A 22,038-nucleotide genomic window follows, 5' to 3' on the forward strand; every position below is an offset into this window, starting at 1 on the left:
CTCAGGGATACTATAGATGCCTGATCATGGCACTGTACACTAGAAGCTAAACAATAATGAATGCCAACTATAATTTTATATATATAAAATGTGATGGCTCGGTGCGAGGTCGGAGGGATAGTGGATGGGGGAGGGGGGCCCACAGTGTAAGGGATATAAATGATGAACGTCTAAGTATTACCTTATCTTGCATACTGAAACTAAAAAATAAATAAATAAAAACTAAAAAAAAACAAAGGGTGCTTTGAAACAAATGAAAACACAACAACCCCAAATCTATGGGACACACCGAGAGCAGTCCTAACAGGGAAATTCATAGAAACACAGGCCTCCCTCAAGAAACAAACAAAAAATTGCAACTAAATGACCTAACCATACATTTAAAGGACCCAGAATAAGAATAGCAAACAAAGCCCGAAGTGAGTACAAGGAAGGAAATAATAAAGATCAGAGTGGAAGGAAATGAAATACAGTCTTAAAAAACAATACAAAAGATCAATGAAACTAAGAGGTGGTACTTTGAAAAGATAAAAATATTGATAAACTTTTCACCACACTCATCAAGAAAAAAAGTAGACCAAAATAAATAAAATCAGAAATGAAATACAAGTGGCAGGCAACTGACACCACAGAAATAAAAAGGATTATTAGAAATATAATAAACAATTATACGCCAACAAATGTGACAACCTGGAATAAGTAGATAAATTCCTAGAAACATACAATCTTCCAAGACTGAATTACAAATAAACAGAAAACCTGAACTGACGTATTACTACTAACAAAATCAAAGTAGTAATCAAAAAACTAACAAACCAAAGTCCTAGACTAGATGGCTTCACAGCTAAATTTTACCAAACATTCAAAAAAGAATTAACACCTGTCCTTCTCAAACTATTTCAGGAATTCAAGAGGAGGGAAAGCTTCCAAGCTCATTTTAAGAGGCCACCATTACCATGCTTCCAAAACTAGACAACCACATTACAAAACAAGAAAATTATAGGCCAATATCCCTCATGAACATAGATGCAAAAATACTCAAATATAACAGCAAACCAAATTCAGCAGTACATTAAAAAAATCATACACCACGATCAAGTGGGATCTTTTCCTGGCATGCAATGTTTGTTAAATATCCACAAATCAAACAACATGATACACCACATAAACAAAATGAAGGATAAAAATCATATGATCATATCAATAGGTGCAGTAAACGTGTTTTACAAAATGCAGCATCCATTTACTATAAAAAACAAACAGACAAAAATAAAACAAAACCTCTCAGTAAAGTGGACTAGAGGAAACATAAACATAATGAAAGCCCTATATGAGGTCAGACAATTAAGTTCACAAACTTGTTGCAATGATGTTCATCAGAGGGATTATTTTGTGATATCAGAGGGATTCTTTATTATGAATTTGTACCAACTGGACAAACAGTTAACCAAGTTTACTATTTGGAAGTGCTGAAAAGGCTGCGTGAAAAAGTCAGACGACCTGAACTTTTCTCCAACAATTAATGGTTCTTGCGTCACGACAATGCACTAGTTCACAGGGCACTGTCTGTGGGGGAGTTTTTAGCCTGTAAACAGCTATCTGTATTGGAACACTGTACCGACTCACCTGATCTTGCCAATGGCTTCTGTCTTTACCTGAAGATAAAGGAAATATTGAGGAAGACATTTTGATGACACTCAGGACATCAAGGGTAATATGATGACAGCTCTGATGGCCATTCCAGAAAGAGTTCCAAAATTGCTTTGAAGGGTGGACTAGGCACTGGCATCAGTGCATAGCTTCCCAAGGGGAGTACTTCAAAGGTGACCGTAGTGATATTCAGCAATGAGGTATGCAGCACTTTTCTAGGATGAGTTTGTAAACTTAATTGTCAGACCTCATATAACAAACCCACAGCTAACATCATACTCAATGGGGGAAAGCTAAAACCATTCTCCTTAAGATCAGCAACAAGACAAGGATGCCAACTTTCATCATTTTTTTTCAACACAGTAGTGGAAGTATTAGCTACAGTAATCAGACAAGAAATAAAAGGCATCCACATTAAAACGGAAAAAGTAAAACTGTCATTATTTGTAGATGATATGATACTATATATAAGAACCCAAAAGATTTCACAAAAAAAACTATTAGACCGATAAATGAATTCAGTAAAGTAACAGGATACAAAATTAATATTCAAAAATTGATTGCATTTTTATATCAATAATGAACTGTCAGAAAGAGAACTTAAGAAAACAATCCCATTTACAATTGCATCCAAAAATAACACACCTAGGAATAAATTTAACCAAAGTGGTAAAAGAACTGTACTCAGAAACCTATGAGACATTGAAGAAAAAAAATGAATAAAATACAAATAAATGGGGGCCGGCCCGGTGGCTCAGGCGGTTGGAGCTCCGTGCTCCTAACTCCGAAGGCTGCTGGTTCGATTCCCACATGGGCCAGTGGGCTCTCAATCACAAGGTTGCCAGTTTCGATTTCCCGCAAGGGATGGTGGGCAGCACTCCCTGCAACAAATGGTTGAGCATGGCACCTTGAGCTGAGCTGCCACCGACTCTCGGATGGCTCAGTTGGTTGGAGTGCATCCTCTCAACCACAAGGTTGCTGGTTCAACTCCCGCAAGGGATGGTGGGCTGCGCCCCCTACAACTAGCAACAGCAACTGGACCTGGAGCTGAGCTGCGCCCTCCACCACTAAGACTGAAAGGACAACAACTTGAAGCTGAATGGCACCCTCCACAACTAAGATTGAAAGGACAACAACTTGGAAAAAATCCTGGAAAAAAAATACAAATAAATGGAAGTATATACTGTGGTCATAAATAGGAATATTAACATGGCTAAAATGTCCATAGTATGTAAAGCAATCTAGTTTCATTGCAATCCTATCAAAACACCAATAGCATTTTTCACAGAACTACAACAAATAACCTTAAGTTTTATATGGACCCAATAAAGACCCCCAAATAGCCACAGCAATCTTGAGAAAGAAAGACAAAATTAGAGCTATCATGCTACCTGGTATCAAACTATACTACAAGGTTATATTAAACAAAACAGCATGGTACTGGCATAAAAACAGACATATAGATCAATGGAACATAATAGAGAGCCCAGAAATAAGCCCACACCTGTATGTTCAATTAATCTATGACACGGGGTAAAGACAGTCTACTCAATAAGTATTAGGAAAACTAAACAGATACATTGAAAAAAATGAAACCAGACTACCTTCTTATACCATATACAAGAATAAATTCAAAATCGATTAAAGACTTAAATGTAAGACCCGAAATGATAAAACTCCTAGAAGAAAACATAGGCAGTAAATTCTCTGACATTGCTCTTGGTAATATTTTTCTGATATATCTCCTCAGGCAAGGGAAGGAAAAGAAAGAATAAACAAAGGGGACTACATCAAACTAAAAAAAATTTCACAGCAAAGGAAACCATCAACAAAACAGAAAGACATCCTACTATGTTTCCCCAAAAAATGAGACCAGGTCTTATACTGTATTTCCCCCAAAATAAGACCGGGTCTTATATTAAATTTTGCTCCAAAAGACGCATTAGAGTGCATTTTCAGGGGATGTCTTATTTTTTCATGTACAATAATCTACACTTATTCAAATACAATCATGTCATCTTCTGGAACATCGTCATAATGTGTTAAATGCGTCCGTCTGGTTGACGATCTTAACTGGGGCTTATTTCCAGGGTAGGTCTTATTTTCGAGGAAACATGATATTGAATGGAAGACGGTATTTGTCAATGATACATCTGATAAGGGGTTAACATCCAAAATTTATAAAAAACTCATACAACTCAACACCAAAAAACAAACAATCCAATTAAAAAATGGCAGAGGACCTGAACAGACATTTCTCCAATGAGGACATACACAGACATATGAAGAGATGCTCAACATGACTAATAATCAGAGAAATGCAAATTAAAACTACAATGATAAAAAAATAAAAGCCACTAAATTGTTGTCTGTGTCTATGAGTTTTTGTTTCTTCAATTGTTTGTCTTGTTCTTTTGTTGTTTTCAGTTTTATATACAACAATTTAGTGGTTACCATAGGGTAAGGGGGGAGGGAGGTGGTAGACGAGGGAAAAGGATGTCTAATATATGGTGATGGAAGGAGAACTGACTCTGGGTGGTGAACACACAATGTGATATATAGATGATGTATTATAGAATTGTACACTTGAAACCTACATAATTTTACTAACCATTGCCATCACAATAAACTTTAATTAAAAAAACAAAAATAAATAAATAAATAAAATAAAACCCACAATGAGATATCACCTCATACTGTCAGGATGGATGTCAGCAATAAATCAACAAACAAGTATTGGCAAGAATGTGGAGAAAAGGGAACCCTTGTGCACTGTTGATGGGATTGCAAATAGCTTCAGCCACTATGTAAAACAGTATGGCAGTTTCTCAAAAAATTAAAACTAGAACTACATTATGACTCAGCAATTCCACTCCTAGGTATTTTACATATATATATTATATTAAAGATCTGGTCTTATATTATAGTAAAATATAGGACAATTAATTTCGTGAACTCATCCTAGAAAAAGTGCTATATACCTCATTGCTGAATATCACTATGGTCACCTTCAAAGTACTCCCCTTTGGAAGCTATGCACCAATGCCAGCACCTAGTCCACCCTTCAAAGCAATTTTGGAACTCTTTATCTGGAACGGCCATCAGAGCTGTCGTTGCATTACCCTTGATATCCAGAATATCATCAAAATTCTTCCTTTAAATATTTCCTTTATCTTCGGGTAAGGAAAGAAGTCATTGGGGGCCAGATAAGGTGAGCAGGGAGGGTGTTCCAATAGTTATTTGTTTACTGGCTAAAAACTCCCTCACAGACAGTGCTGTGTGAGCTGGTGCATTGCCGGGATGCAAGAGCCATGAATTGTTGACGAAAAGTTCAGGTCGTCTAACCTTTTCAAGCAGCCTTTTCAGCACTTCCAAATAGCAAATTTGATTAACTGTTTGTCCAGTTGGTACAAATTCATAATGAATAATCCCTTTGATATCAAAAAAATGTTAGCAACATCATTGCAACAAGTTCGCGGACTTAATTGTCAGACCTTGCTCATATTTGTGCGTGTGTGTGCGTATCAATGTAAAAATGCCATACAAGAAAATGGGATATATATAACAAATATATACATCACATATTAAATAAAATGTTAACATGTACCTCTGTCTTCTTTGTCCTGGGATTTAGAAGTAGGTAGGTACAGGATTTTTTTCTTTATACATTTCTTAATTTATTTTTGTTCTTATAAGAAAGAAGTATATGCCACTTTTTAAATTCAAAAGTGAAAATCTGGGCATGAAAGAGAAAATTGTTTGTAAAAATTTAAATTTAAAAGGAAAGATAAAAATCCACTGATAGTATGTCAAAATTTTAAAATTCGTATTTTAAAACGTGCAAAACTGGGTAAAACCTTTAAAATTATAGTATCTCTGGTTATGAGTGCCTTTCTTAATTTTCATTATATTTTACAGTTTAAATTTATTTTACAATGAGTATATATTCCTTTTATAATATAGTAATTATTTTTAAAGGATAAGTTAGTCCCTACTGATTTTTTTAGTTATTTTTAAGTATTTTAAGATTTTTTGGGGGCGGGTAAGGGGAACAGGACTTTATTGGGGAACAGTGTGTACTTCCAGGACTTTTTGTCCAAGTCAAGTTGTTGTCCTTTCAATCTTAGTTGTGGAGAGCGCAGCTCAGCTCCAGGTCCAGTTGCCGTTGCTAGCTGCAGGGGGAGCAGCCCACCATCCCTTGCGGGAGTCCAACCAGCAACCTTTGTGGTTAAAGGACGCGCTCCAACAACTGAGCCATCTAGGGGCTCAGCGGCAGCTCAGTTCAAAGTGCCGTGTTCGATCTTAGTTGCAAGGGGCACTGCCCACCATCACTTGAGGGACTCGAGCAATCGAACTGGCAACCTTGTGGTTGAGAGCCCGCGCTTCAACTGAGCCATCTGGGAGGCAGCTCAGCCCCATGCGCCATGTTCAATCTCAGTTGCAAGGGGCAGAGCCCACCACCCCTTGTGGGAGTCGAGGAACCGGCAACCTTGTGGTGGGGAGCCCACTGGCCCATGTGGAGCCAACCACCTGAGCCACTGGGCCGGCCCCTTAAGTAATTATTTTTTAAATAATATTTTATTTTAATTACAGATGTATGAAACAATTGCACTAAAAGATATGGGGAGAATCATGTTGACTTAAATGATTTTGGAAAAGAGTGGAGTCTATGAGACTAAAGGCAAATAAACTATACATAAACACTGTAATTGAGAAAGTTGTTTCCCACAGGCATAGGGGTTAACAATTCAGATACTGCTATTTGTACTTACATGCTGGAACTGAACAATTGAGTAAATGAATGGCATATGGTGGGAGATAAGTTTCTCATATTTGGAGTGGGATGTTACAGATAAGTAAGGGATGGAGGTTTGAAATAATACAAATGTATTATTAATAGTCTTTTGGGGAATGGATTAGAATTGGAGACATCAGCAAGATCTCATGTTTAGCTTTAAATAGATACAGATGATTACATAAAATATATTACACACACACACACATTTCCTTGCTCTGTCAGCTAAGAGGGCCTAGGAGCAATGAAATTCCAGTAGTAACGAGCATGTCTAGCACCCAGATCTTTATTTCCAATAAAATTCTCCAATTAAATGCAAGTACGGTTCCTAGGAGAAAAGAGCCAAGAAATACACAACTGAGCTTGGAGTACCTTGTAATGCCAGAAAGAAAATGATCAAAAAAATGAAGGAGAAAGACAAAACACCTTGAAAGTCAACTTGAAATAGCTCTCAATGGTCAAAACTATTTATTTTGAGTAACGAAGTAAATAAAGTAGTATCAGATTATAATCCAAAATTCAAAATAAATACCCATGAGTCTATACTAATATAAATAATTATTAAATAAATAAATGGGTAGAAAGAAAAATCTCTCATGCAGAGGAATTCCTAATAAACTATGTAGATCCTTCACCCTCAAGGAGGTGGAGCATAACTCTCCACCTAAATGTGAACTGCACATAGTAACTTCCTTTCCAGAGAGTACATTATTGAAAGGAGGGTAAAAGAGTTAACTTGACAGTGGATAAAACTGATACATACTATCTCAAAGTAGGTATCAAGGTCTACATCAACAGTAGTAAGTCAAGTTAATAATAGGTATGCTTGATATAATGTGATGAAAATACTACTTTATCTCTGATCTTCCTTCCCAGAATCCATAAATCCAGTTTAATCATGGCAAAAATATCAAAAAATTCCCAATTGAAAAACATTCCACAAAAAACCTGACCAATACTCCTCCACTCTATCAAGATCATCAGAACATGGAACATCTGAGAAGCTGTCACAGTCAAGAGGAACCTAAGGAAATATGATAACTAAATGTAATATGGTATCCTGAATGGGATACTGGAACAGAAAAAGGACATTAGGTAAAAACTAAGAAAATCTAAAATAAGTATAAATTTATGTTAATAATAATGTACCAATATTGCTTCATTAATTGTAACAAATGTACCATACTAATGTAAGATGTAAAAAATAGAGGAAGTTGGTGTGTGATATATGGGAACTCTCTATGCTATGTTCGTAATTTTTCTGCATATCTAATACTATTTTAAATTAAAAGGTTTATTAAAAACAAGTCAAAGGGGCTAAATCCATCTAGACATATAGGAATACATCCAGAAATGGAAGCTGGAGTGTTAAGTGAAGCATGAAGAAGGCAAATATCTACATGGGGAATGTAGGCGAGTAGTTCATCAGTATAAGCGTATGTGGAGGGGAACTTGATTTAGCTTGCAAAATCAAAGTTACACACACACACACACACACACACACACACACACAATTTGAGATTTAATTCACGGTCCTCAAATAAGGAAATTCACATTTCAGCCTGTCCCCAGTATCAGGATGCTTTCCCAGATCCTTTGGAACCCTAGGGAAACATAAAAAATATATAGGATAATGACTCAGAAGACCGTTTGATATAATTAAACCCAAGGTATCATGTAAAGCAAAGCACAAACTTTTTTTTTCTGCTCCAAAAGGATCATTCTAACAAAAATACTACATATACTTTGCCATCACATCTTACATTTCACTCTTAGTTTCAGTATCCTCCCACCACTTTAACCACCACTATAAATGATAAGAGGGTAGGAAAATATTACCACAAGAAAAAGGAGGTCTGAGTAGCCCTGTAACCTTCAGCCTCAAACCAGAGTCGTTTGACCTCAGGCATCCCTTCCTATTTTCTTCTCCCAATCTCTCAGCATTTTGTGACATTAAATTTAAGATCTTATAGTTTGAGTCTTTTTCCCATGTGTAGTATCAAGGAATAAAAGAATACTGAATTTACCTGGATTTTATGTCAACAAAGGTGTGCAATCTTCTCAATTGCTGTTTACTAAACTAGGAAATGGAAGGCAGAAATCTTTATCAAGACTTCAATCTGGAAGAACTCCAATCCCAGACCTTGCATATTCAGTGAGAAGTTGAAAAGTCTTTTGGGAGAATATCAGCTTTGGAAGGAATTTTGAAGATCTTCTAATTCAAAGTTCTACCTGATGCATAAAACTATTCTTGAACATTTCTGTCAAATAAGCTTCTGTTTAAACAGTTCCAGCAAGGAGGGTTAGGTTCAATTAATTGCTAGAAAGTTCCTAACATAAGCCAAAATTCTGACTTCTTGTAAAATCTGAGTTGATCTGTCCTCTGGAGCTAACCAAGTAAATGTTACCCTTCTTCTATCTGACAAGGGCTTTAATTATTTGAATATACACAATCCCCAGTCTTTAGATTAAAGCATTCTTGACCTTTTAAAATAATTTTTCTGTGTTTATTTGTACACGAGTCACCATTTTGGTCATTTTCCAGGTTACTTGTGTCCACATTGATTGTGGCACTCTGAAATGATCCAAATCTCCCAACATAAATTATCAAGTACAGAATAAAACATATGAAGGACTTGCTTGTTCTGGACACCATGCCTCTTTAAAGGAACCTAAGATTTCATTATATGTGTGTGCACTATAACCTCATGTGGTTGGCTCATATTAGAGTAAATTAAAAACACTGAGTCTTCTTTACATATATTATTTTTAAGCCATATAAACATTACTTTTGGTAACTGAATTTTTGATACAAGTACAGGACTTCACATTTAATCCTATTCAATTTAATCCTGCTAGATTTGGCTATTTTTTTCTTTAGCCTACTAAGGACTTTTTGGATCATGCTAGAGATAGCCAGTACATCTACTCTGCCTTCTAATACTACACTATTTACAAAGAGATAGGCAAGCTATTTTATGGTTTCATATTAGTCATTGAAAAATAACTTAAACGAGACAGAACTGAGTTTGAAAACCTTTTGTCCGCATTGACCCAACATCGAACACTGTCAATTCAAATTACTAACCCATCTATTGTCCTGTCATTATCACCTAGCTCATGTTACACCACTATATTCTCAAGGACATTTTGAGAAATTATCAAATGCCATGGTGAGGTACACGTTTATTGCCTTTTGAGATCTCTTGGAGGCAGCTCAACAGGCAGGCAGGTATCATACATCCAGAGCAGCTGAAGGACAGGTGCCCATGTGATTGCCAGTTCAGAGACATACCATATATATTAGGCCACTGGGTATAGCTGTATTAAAGTGTAGTTTCAAATATTAGCCACAACTGAAAAGTCAGAAAGGCAAATCTCCAAATTGAAGTTATTGTGACAGAACTGATTCTAACATACGCATTTTTATGCAACATGATCCAGGGTGAATAGCAGCAGAGACGTACCCATTTAACAAAAGCTCATGTGTCTCCTCAACAATCCCCAGGAGGCCAGATAGTATATAATTTTATTATAAAATCTCTATAATAGATAGATTGGTATAGTATAACAGACTCAGAGGGAAGCAGAATAGTAAACTGTTTAAGCGCACACTCTAGAATCTCAGAAGTGAGTTCAAATTTTGCTCTCACTTAATAGCTGTGTAACCCTGGAAAATTACTAAACCTCTTTCAGTTTATTTCCTTATCTTTAAACTTGGGAAGATAACAACAGTACTCTCTTATAGGGTTGTTATAAAAATTGAACATAACTATGAATACATTAGATATTACTGTTATCCCCATCTAACAAAGACATTAATTTAGTCTGGCAAGACAATCTTACTAAATCCACGCTAGGGCCAAGTAATCATCTTCTACTTCCTTTCATGCTCATCAACAATTCGTTCAATAATAAATTATAGACTCTTTCCTGAAATATACCTTAATTAAGTATGCTAACCTAAACATTGGGCCAAGAAGTTCTGAAGTTGGACTTTGAAAGTACTCTTAGGGAGCTCAAATCTGTGCTCAGATACCTCAGTACAGCTGGAAATATACATCTCAATACATATCCATTTAATGTTGCCCATGTATGTCAGGACAACTATTTATTTGAGGGTGGCTTACCCAAACTTTTAAGTTTGTTGGGTTAGAGTAGCTTTTGCCAAGGGTTTTGATCCATCATCAAAGTGTCTAAAGCCTAGGTTAGCATATACACCACCTAATGAAGCTGCTGTTTGGGGTGGCTTTAGTCTCATGACTTCTAAATCATGCTTCTCCATTCTATTTTTAGAAAATTGCTTTTCCCCTAAGTTTCCTAACAGACTTTGGGAAGATGGTAGCATTAGAACAGGTCCCCAATTCTTCCCTTTCTCCCACAAATCAACAGAAATCACGAAAGGGAAACAAAAATTGAGCAAAACTTGTACAGTGAGGGTGGGAGAACTCCCAAGGAACTTCTGTAAAACATGATGCTGATGGGGCCATACTAAGCATATCACCAATCTGAAGTTCCGTGATATGCTGACATATCAAGAAAATCCTGGCAGGAAACCTCTAATGCTATCTAGTTTAAAAGAGCAAGGACTGGAAGTAGGGGCACACAGTGAAAAAACTGGGATGAGAACCTCTCATGAGTTGAGGGAAGCCTGAGTAACTTCCATTTGATTTAAGCCTCCAAGTATATTTTTAAAATGCCAAATTAGGAATATCAAAATTGCCACAGTTTAAAAGTTTTACATTTACTAAATTAAGCTGTATATTGAGCATTTTCCAACAGGTCAGTCTGGATCTATAGCGGGAATAATCAATTCATTTGAGGATAATGTCAAAATTCTAAATTTGAGTCCCTTTGTGAACGTGAGACACAGGCCAAATGGCTTCCTTAACCCCATGGATACCTTAATGGATACCTTAACCCCAACCCCTGACTAGAATTACTCCATTTGTTGCTATTCTGACACTACAGATTAACAGAATTTGGAGTAGGGTGTCCACTCTCAGTGGGCAAGCTCAGTGTCTCTGATTGTGGTTTCTCAATAAACATGGTGATATCAACCTGATATGAGTCCTCTTTAATGAGCCAGCAGGGCTTGTTTCAATGTTGTATATCCAATCCCCCCATCACCCCACACCCTTGCAAGTGATGAGACTATATGATACCAACCACATACCTGGAGAGGCCAAAAGAACAAATGAGAAAAGCCATCTTGAGGTAAACTTCTCCTGCTGGGGTTGCCCCTGACGCCTGCTCCCTCCCTAGTACCTCATCCTGCCGCATCACAGCACCAGTAATATAATCTTATACCATCTAGCAGTCCAGTGTAAGCTTAGGGAGGGGATGACAACCAAGTAAACAGTGGAAGCATATAACAATTGCCCCTCTCTTATTGGAGGGAAAGAGATGGCAGGTCAGGATGTACCCTTCTTGATTCAATGTTGAAAAAAATTGATAAATTGTGAAAACCCAAAACAAAAAAAGAGCCTGGAAAAAGAACTTGCAAAATAATAGGAAGAAGTTACATCATATAAGAGATAGAGGAAGAAAGTAATAAAACATAGTAAATAAAGTTATAAACAAAAACTAATGAATTAGAAAACAAACAAACAAACAAAACAATAAAGACCTGGATATTTTCAGGGAGAAAACAAAATGTATAAATTAGTAGTCACAATATAGTCACGGGGATAGGAAACAGTTTGGGGAATATAATCAATAATGTTGTAAAGATTAGGTATGTAGGGTGCCAGATGGACACTGGACTTATCAGGGCTATCACTTCATAGACTGTGTAGATGCCTGACCATTGTGCTGTACACCTGAAGCTGAATAATATTGAATGTCAACTATAATTTAAAAAATATATATATATATACACACATACATATATATGTATATGCATACACACACACAATCTCGTCACGGGATGTAGAATACAGCACAGAGAATAGTCAATGGTATTATAACAGCTATATACAATGTCAGAGGAGTAGTAGATTGGGGGGTTATCACTTTGTGAGGGGTGTAAATATCTAACTATGACATTGTTTTGTACATCTGAAACAAAAAAAATAAATGAGTAAAGAGAAAAAATAATAAACATTTAGCAAGAATAATTAAGGAATTCTGTGTTCCTTCAATGTTTGAAAGAAATGTACCTGCTAAACTATCTAAGCCAGGCCTTAGACAACATCCAGTTTTTCCTATGGTTACTGAATTATTACTATTTTCTATGCCACTGGCTTATTTTAGTATTTATTGCCCTATAAAATCATCCATGTTACTATTACAATTCTTATTTTTTTAGGGCAGACTTTGTAATTATTTCAAACACCCAGCATCATATAGCAGTGAAATAATAAATCACCATTTCTAACTTGGTGTTCTGAGGAACACTGACAGGCCAAATGTTATCAGGTGAGTTTAGAAGAAAAAAGATGTTTTTTTAAAGAAGTGCTGAATTAAAGTTTTTATTCTTTAAACTGAAGAATATACTTCTTCTAAAAAATAATTAGTCAATATTTACTGCACAATGACTCTTCAAGAGGGACTATAGTATAAAGCATTTTGCAAACCTACTTGAACATCTCCTGGAGGAATGTTTTTTTCAAAAATGCAATTTAGAATTGCTGCAGGAAACATTCTGGTTAAAATGAAAAGCAAGATAAGAATGCCACTGCTACTTCGATTATTTAGTACTGTTCTAGAAGTGTTTAACCCATGCAGTCAGAAACTATGTTATAATTTTTGAAGAGCACATATTATCATAACTTATCATTGATATAATTGCATACCAGGGAAAACTCAAAGATATCACCTGAGTATCTCTGAAGCAGATTTCAGTAAATTGCCAATTTAAAATTATTCTATGAAAATACATTCTTCCACTATATAGGAAAAATAGCTACATAGATAACAAACTGAATAAGAGCTCCCATTCATAGTATTTTGTCCTTATGTCTATATTACCTAGCAATACATTTATCACAAATTATACAGGACTTAAATAAATAAAACTCCTTTACAGGACATAAAAAGCTTTTAAAAATGAGATATGTTTCTGGAAAGCATTGCAATTCTGTAGTTCTCACTATCATCAATTTAAGACAATTCCAAACAAATTCCCACTTTACTTTTAAGGAAAAACAACTATAAAGTTCATCTGGTAAAATAAATATGTCAGAATCATTAGACTATTGTGAAAAATAAAGAATATCAATAGGAAGACTTACCCTAACAGACATGGAATCATATTTCTAACTCAATAACTACAGGCTGGTATACTGGGGCTACAATGTTCAGTGGTACTAAAGAGAATTCAAAAACAGAATAAAGTTTATATATGTATGACATTTCAAATGGAGGGTGGGTACACAAAGAGAGAAATACTGGCTAACAACTGGCTAACCCTTTGGGAGAAAAAAGTTAAATACCTAAATCCATACATCAAAATAATTGGAGAAGAGCAAAGAAAAATTTTAACAAAACCATTAAAATTAGAGAAATACAGCATAAGCTTTATATAATCTTGGGGTGGAGCAATCCTTCCAAACATAATCTTTGGGTAAGAAGGCAAAAAGGAAAAGATTTATCCATTTTTTATTATTATTTTTTATTTTTTTTAGCCATTTTAATGCATTATTCCCTGTGCATAAGAGAAATAACTGATAGAGTCAAAAGATACAGTTTCCTTTACATAGCAGTTAAAAGTAATGCAAACATCACATGACACTTTCAGTGGAAGTTACATTTCTAATTACAAATCAAAATGTGTATTATTAGGGTATCTTTATGAGAGAAGCTGAGAAAGAAGTCTTAGGTAAAAAGCACTTTCCTGGCATTACTACACTGATCCTTCAGGCTGCACAAAGATTAAGGTCATATACAGTCAATCGGCAAATGTTGACACAATTTCACACAGTAGTTTTCTGTACAATTAAATGTATACTTAGAAATACCAGGATAAACATTTCTACTATATTTGAACTGAACTTGCCTAGCCAACATTTTCACTGAGTTGATCAAAGATGCTGTAAGATTCTACAAAATTGTGACATACCTAGCTCCAGAAATATTTCTTATATTCTCTCATTTTGATTACATATTCTGCTCAGAAATTCTGTTGTAATATTTCTAGATGTACAGTTCCAATTGTGCTTACTGTACTGTGTACAAATATAACAAAAAGATCAAAGACTGATATAAATCTTACAGCATTTTGCTAGCAAAAATACATGCCAAAGTCACAATAAGCAATATTGTACCACAAATTAGAGAGCTTCAAATAATTTGCTTCTGGTTTTAATATTTTCATTCTACATTAAATTACTATAAGCTAATGTTTAAAATGCAAACAAATTGGACATCTGTAGGACAAAACTTGTTCACCCAACTGTGAAGTTTGATATCTGTTTCCAAAAACCACAATAAATGCAGAAGAAAGAGAAGTGTTTGCATGCAACACCTTTGAGTGAAACAGCATTGATTCCCACCATTCAAAACAGACAAGGAAAAGGAAGGAAGGAAGGAAGGAAGGAAGGAAGGAAGGAAGGAAGGAAGGAAGGAAGGAAGGAAGGAAGGAAGGAAGGAAAAAGAAAAAGAAACAGGAAGGACAAAATGAAGGAAGGACAAAAGGGAGAGAGGACAAAAGGAAGGGAGGGAGGGAGGGAGGGAGGAAGGAAGGAGGGAGAGAGATGGGGGTATGGACTCCACCTTAAAATGTATCATACTATATTTATAACTAGACAGATTTAAAAGAATCAAAACGAAAGAAAAGCATGATTTTGTGTGTTTAAAGATTTAAGAGCCATTATCAAAAATAAGATACATTTTTTTCAAGGTACAGAAATGTAATTATGATGGCTGGGAGCCCAGCAGCCTCTCAATGGCTGCATTGATGTCGCCTCCTGTTGCTATTAGAGCCTGCAAGTTTGCTTCACGGTTTAAGAACCCCATTGCGTTGAGCTGTTCCAGTTGTTGCTGAAATCTGACTTCTGGATTTGGCAGCTGTGGAGGATTTGCTCCAGCCAGAGCCTGCACCATTTGCTGAATGAATTGCTGGTTGGGTCCAGATTCCGATGTTGGGCTTGTGGTTTCACTGGGTGCAGAGCTAGACATAGTGGGCCCAGGGGTGCCGCCAGAGCCAGTGGAACCAGGGGGACCTGCAGGGCCAGTGGGTCCTATGGGCCCAATGGGACCTATGGGGGTAAATGGGACTATGGGGCCAATGGGGCCTATGGGTGTGACTGGGCCTACAGGGCCTATAGCGGTTCCCAGCACCCCCACCCCCACACCTGGAGTGAAGCTTGGAATGAGGCCAGGAGCTTCAGTGGCTAATGTCTGTAGCCCCTGCTGGATCTGCATTAAAGCCTGCATTGCTCTTGGGTTTGACATAGCTGACAGCGTATCTGGATTCTGCATCTGCTGCAGGAAAGCCGGGAGCTGTGGACGCATCTGCTCCTGTAGCTGAGGATTTGCGGTAAACACTGGGCTATTCAGCATCATCTGTGCAGCCAAATCTGGATTCTGGCTCAGTGACTGCATCATGCTTCTCATGTAGGGTGCAGACAGCATATTCTGGATCAACTGGGGGTTTTCTGTTATCTGTTGCAGCAAGCTCTGCATTCCGGGGGTACTGAAGATGCTGGCAACATAATTGGCTGCAGCCATGGTGTTCCCAGTAGCAGTACTGGAGCTACTGCCAGACCCACTGCCACTGCTCGTGGTTGTGCCGGTGGTGGCAGAACTCTGAGTTGCCGGTGGTGGTGCCCATGGATTGGGTAGTGGATCTCTATTTTCAGTGCGGGAAGGCTGTGTACCTTCCCCAGAGGAGGAACTGCTCCCGGCGGAGGCAAACGGATTACCCCCGAACTGCTCTTGTGCAGCATTCAGCATGGGTTCTTGAATGTCAGTGTACATGCGCCGTAGGGCATTATAGCCACCTGGGATGCTTTCGAGATTGCTGAGAGCCAGGTCTTGATTTCTCATCATCTCTTGCATCATTGCTGGATTCCTGGCGATTTCGAGGGTCTGCCTCATTATATCTGGGTTGTTGAGCAGGTGACTGATTTCTGGGTTTCTTTGAATCAATTGTTGCATCTGTGGATTGGCCATAATGAGCTGCCTCATCAGATCGGGATTCGAAAGCATGCTCTGAACAAAGGGATTTTCCATGATTTGGATCATCATCTCAGGGCTGGACAGAAGCTGCTGCTGCATCTGATTCTGGAGCTCAGAGAAGTTGGTTGAGCTCAAACCCAGGCTGCTAAGGCCTGCAAGTCCTCCCAAGCTCCCCAACCCAAACGGGTTGCTATTTGTGGAAATAGGTGTGGAGTTACTCCTGGGAGTCGACGCGGTAGTAGTATTAGTTCCCGCGGCATTACCGGGCTGTGTGGACTGGCCCTGAGGTCGGTTCTGGCTTTTGATGACAAGGTGAACAGTCAGTCCATCATGGATGCCGTGCTGGATCAAGGTATCTTGATCTTTTAAAATTTTTCCGGCAAAAATCAGCACTAGCTGATCTGTTTGGGATTTGAAGCGTTTCGAAATCGCTTCCTTAAACTGCTGGACTGAGCTATTCTCCGGCACCGCGAACTCCTCTTTCTCTTTGGGAGTCTTCACGGTGACTTTGATGATTTTGGGCTCGGCCTGGGCAGAGGCAGGGCCTTGGGCCGCAGCAGGGCCGCGGGAGGGGCGCGGGGGGCCGCTGCTCTCGCCGTTCTCAGCCATGGCGGCCGCGGTGACGCAGGCAGACAGGGAAGGCGCGGGCGGGCGAGAGAGAGAGCGAGGGAAGGAGGAAGGAAGGAGGCGCCGCCGCAGCAGGCTGGGCCGGGCCGGGCGGGGAGCGCGGAACACAGTACCTCGGTAATGAAGATTGCGGTTTTCTGATCCTCGGGTGGAGAGACGGTTCCGTGCAGGCTGCGGGCCGAGATCTCAGCGCTTAGGTCTCAGGGCCTCCGCCGCCGCCGTGTGATCCCACCGCGCGCACTCGCAGCAACTCACGCAGCCGCTCCGCCCGTTCCTCCCCGCCCTTTCCCCTCCCCCAGTGCCGCGCGCACCGCACCGCCCCCCTCTGCTGACGCGGCGCCAGGCCCAGAATGATAGATACGACTCGAGCAAAATTAAAAAACTTCTGTACTGAAAAAAAGGGGGAGGGCGGGAGAGAGAGAGAGACAGAGAAACAGAGAGGGAAATAAACAAAGACAAAAGAGTAGAGAAAAGAGGGAAGGAGGGAGGGAGGGAGGAAAAGGAACAGCTTCTGTAGAAGACATTAGAAGACCAATAGGGGAAATATATATATATATATATATATATATATATATATGTATACATAAATCTCTTAACAAATCTCAAGAAAAAAAATATATATGTGTGTGTGTATATATGTGTATATATATTTATACACATCTATATATGTATATGTAGATGTGCATATATATGTATTTGAAGTCCATAAGGCAGCGAAAGGATGAAAGCCTGAATCCAACTGACCCCATGTAAAGACAAAAAAATGAAAAATAAAGAACAAAGCAAAAAGGAAAAGATTAACATCCCCAATGAGAGAATGGGAGAAGACTGAGCAGAAGCATACATTTTACCAAAGAAGTGCAAATGGTCAAAGGGCATATAAAAAGATGATTAATCTCACCAGTAATTTAAAAAAATCCAAATTAAAACAATGAAATTATACTTCTGCCTTGTCACACTGGCAAAGATGAAAAATGATAAACCTTATAGAGAGCTGAGAAGATACACTCTCATGCTAATTGAAGTGTAAGTTATAATCATAAGGCAATTTGAAAATATAAATCGACATTTTAAGTATTTCCGCCTTTCTCTAGAAATACCTCATTTAGAGATCTTGCCCATGAAAATAATTGGATAAGGATGCAAAAATATAGATGTATAAAATGTATATGCACTGCAGTATTTTCAAAAAAATATTTTAAAAGGTAATCAGTGTGTTTACACAAGATTGGTCAAATATGATATTGCCATACAATAAAATAATATGCACTATGTTTAAAAATTGGTGGTTAATTCATAAGATATAAAGTATCTTTAAAGGTATACATGAAATAAACAGTAGTTCTAGGAAAATCGCAGAGTATTTTCACTTTCAGCTAAGTATTTATAGATAGTAGAAATTATACAAGCCTGTTTGTTTCAATACCAAAAAATACAATAAATATATGTTTATTTTAAAGCTATTTGAAACAGTTTACGTATATAAACTGTCTTTAAGTGTATGTGTAAAAAGAAATCTGGAATATTATTCATTAGTATGTTACTGGTGGTGAGTCCTTAATGCTGAAATTACGAATAACTATTCCTATTAATTTTAGATTTTTGATGGCTTTTATAATTATGCACTGCATTTATAATTTTTTTTAAAAAAATCAGAAGGCATTTTGGGGTAGATTTAAGTAGATACTGACAGGCATACAATAGTAGTGCCAGACATTACCATATTTAGCTAATTTAGTTACAAATAAGTAGGAGAGATAAATAAAGATGTAACACTTGAATAATAGAACAAACAATTTCAAATTTATGTATAAATTACTTTTTTAAAAAAGAAAATTTGTCAAATATTTTATTTAATCCATTAAATTATAAAATTTGAACACTAATTTATGCTATCCAGAAAATACTTTTCCCTCCCAGTATCCAGCCAGCATTTAACAGCATTTGAAAATAATTAGGCCACAAAAGCCTTAAAATATCTCAAGAAAAGAAAAAAAATGAGTATGTAATGTCTATCAATAGGGGAATGGATTAATATAGTATAATTTATATGATTAATAGAATACAGAAGATCAAAGGAATGAACGAGATCTAAACATATTAATATGTATAGATCTCAAAAACCTAATTACTTAGCAAAACACTATGGTGTTTATAGATGCATTCATGTGTATGTGGAGCAAACAGAAATATACTAGATGATTCATACCAAACATGCATCCATGGGGAAGAGGAAATGGACTAGGGCACAGGATAGTGACTAAAAGGAAATTGAGTTAAATCTGTAAAAATACATAAATTTGAAATTATTTGTTCTTTTATTCATCTTTATGGAAAAATATGGCAAATATGGCAAAATAGCAATAGTTAGTTCTAGATGATAGGGATATGAGTATTTATTATAATACACTTGTATTTGGGAGGATTTTTAATTTTCCAAAAAAATAAGAAAATATCACAAGTTATCTTATTTGATTTCAATAGAACAAACCTAGATATTAATAATGAAAGTGTAAATGAAAAAGTCAACCACTTGAAAATTAAAATAGCATTACACACTTTGGGGACAAAGTGCAAATCAAAGTTTTTATTAGAGTGAATTTAGAAAAATGAAATAATGAGAATTTATGCATCGATAATTATGATGAGAATTTCCTGTGTGGTCTGAGGGTCATGTTAAAAAATACATAAATCTAGGTCCCACTATAAACCTACCAAAATAAGTGGTGCTCAGGATACTGCATTCTTACCAAGCTCCAGTTTAATGATATTTGATTTACCATGTCCTATGTGAATGAACTCAGGGTCAAATTTATATACTCAAAGACAAAACAATTAAAAATGAAAATAAATGAATTAGGCCTTCAAACAAGTAGGACAACAGAAAAAGAGGGAAGCAGGGTGCTGAACAAAAAATGATAAAAGCAAACATTAATGAATTAACAGAAAGAAAAATAAAATTCGTTAAGTGAATCTAAGAAGTTCTTTGGAAAAGCAAATCAAATAGATACACCATTATTAGTTAGTTGATTTTATTACAAGTCCATCACCAAAGAAAACAGCAGGAGTCACCCTCTCTAGTTGGTCAAAAGTACATTTTTTTTCCTACAATAAACTCTTTGTTAGAGAGCCGAAGTAAGAATAAATACCAATCATCCTGGAGTCCCTCCAGAGAAGGGTAGTTTCTGAGGGACTAAAAGACTTGTCAAAGAGCATGTACCCATGGGGGAATCACAATGTGGGTTCAGCGGACAATGTTAGAGATTTCATGCTATTTGTTGTTTTCCTTCCCCCCCCCAGATTTATTGAGATATAATTGCCATATAACATTGTGTAAGTTTAAGGTGTATAGCTCATTGATTTAGTACACTTATGTATTGAAAAACGATTACCATTGTATCATGAGCTAACACCTCCATCACCTCACATAATGACCATTTATTTTTTTTCGTGGTGAGAACATTTGAGATATACTCTCTTAGCAACTTTAAAATATATAATACAGTATTATTACCTACAATCACCATGCTATACATTAGATCCCCAGAACTTATTCATCTATTAGATTAGTGCAAAAGTAATTGTGGTTTTTGCAATTATTTTTAACCTTTAAACCACAATTACTTTTGCACCAACCTAATAATAATTGGAAGTTTGTACCATTTGACCAATATCTTCCTATTTCCCCCCAACCCACAGCCCCTGGCAACCACCACTCTACTCTACTTGTGTTTCTGAGTTCCACCAAAGCACATTTCCTTGAGTTTTTATCCATTTTTTAATAAATGATGTGATATTTTGCATTTTGTTTCAAAATATATCCATTGTAATGTTTTAAATTACTTACAGCTAAATAAAATGAGCATTCCAGTGGTTGAATGAACATACCTTTGTTAGTGAGAAGAACAACATCAATTAGCTTAATCTTAAAATTTAAGAAATGAGCAAGAAGATAAATACATAAAAACTGGGATTGCATAATTTTTAAAAGTATGATAATATATAAAAATCTTGGCTAACAACAAAGAAAAATGAATGATTCTATAATTTTTCTAGGAAGATATACATGACCAAAATATATTAAAGAAGTAGAAAACCTTAACAGATCATGTAAGACACTTGTAAGAAAAAGAATAAGAAATCAAATAATTTGCTATTTTAAAATCATCTTTCTTGTTCAGGGTTGTGGCTGAGCTAAGGCTTTTACCTCCTCTCTTTAGTAAATCCCATTCAGTTAATTGAAATGATATGAGAAAAATAATAAAACCCTAACAGTGCTGAAAAGGTGGGAAGAGTACCATCCATGAATCTTCATGTTAAATACCAAAAAATTCTAGATAAAAAAATGAAATCATAAAACATTAGAGCAAATATTTATATAACCTAGGCATGGTGGTGACCTTTCTAGAACAACAAAGAAAAGGATACATTAAAATTACAACTAAATTGTAGAACAATCAACCTGGGGAACCAACTGAAGTCTAGCTAAACAGAAGTTCTATAACTAAAAATATAAAGAAGAAGCTATGGGGAGCCTAGTAGGAGGGGTGGAGACACTGAACTGGCTAACTCCAAACCTCCGTGTGGTGGTTGAGACTCAGGAGGGATATCTCGGCCACAGAGATTCCCCCAAAAGGAGTAGCCCTCAGCCCCCCACACCAGGCTTCCCAGCCCAGAGTATTGGTGCCAGGAAGAGGCCCCCACAACATCTGGTTGTGAAAAACAGTGGGTATTCCAAACATTCGGGTGGGCAGAAAGCTGTGGGAAAACCAGATATCCTCTTAAACAGCCCACATATAGACTCACTTGTTTGCAGGCACTCACCTTGGGGTCTGGTGGAGAGA

General features: G+C 36.9%; 1 protein-coding gene across 1 annotated transcript; it reads right to left on the reverse strand.

Moving 5' to 3' along the window:
- Positions 1–14,068: 14,068 nt before the first annotated feature.
- Positions 14,069–17,473, reverse strand: UBQLN2 (ubiquilin 2). Its single transcript, XM_081042920.1, has one exon. It carries the CDS (start codon positions 17,174–17,176, stop codon positions 15,302–15,304), a length of 1,875 nt encoding a protein of 624 aa, XP_080899046.1. The 5' UTR covers positions 17,177–17,473; the 3' UTR covers positions 14,069–15,301.
- Positions 17,474–22,038: the final 4,565 nt, after the last annotated feature.

This window comes from Rhinolophus hipposideros (genome assembly GCF_964194185.1).
Source record: "Rhinolophus hipposideros genome assembly, chromosome: X".
In the NCBI taxonomy this organism is placed as follows: domain Eukaryota; kingdom Metazoa; phylum Chordata; class Mammalia; order Chiroptera; family Rhinolophidae; genus Rhinolophus; species Rhinolophus hipposideros.

Coding starts and splice junctions, on each gene's coding strand:
- UBQLN2 (XM_081042920.1), bottom strand. CDS start 17,176: ATGGCTGAGAACGGCGAGAGCAGCGGCCCCCCGCGCCCCTCCCGCGGC.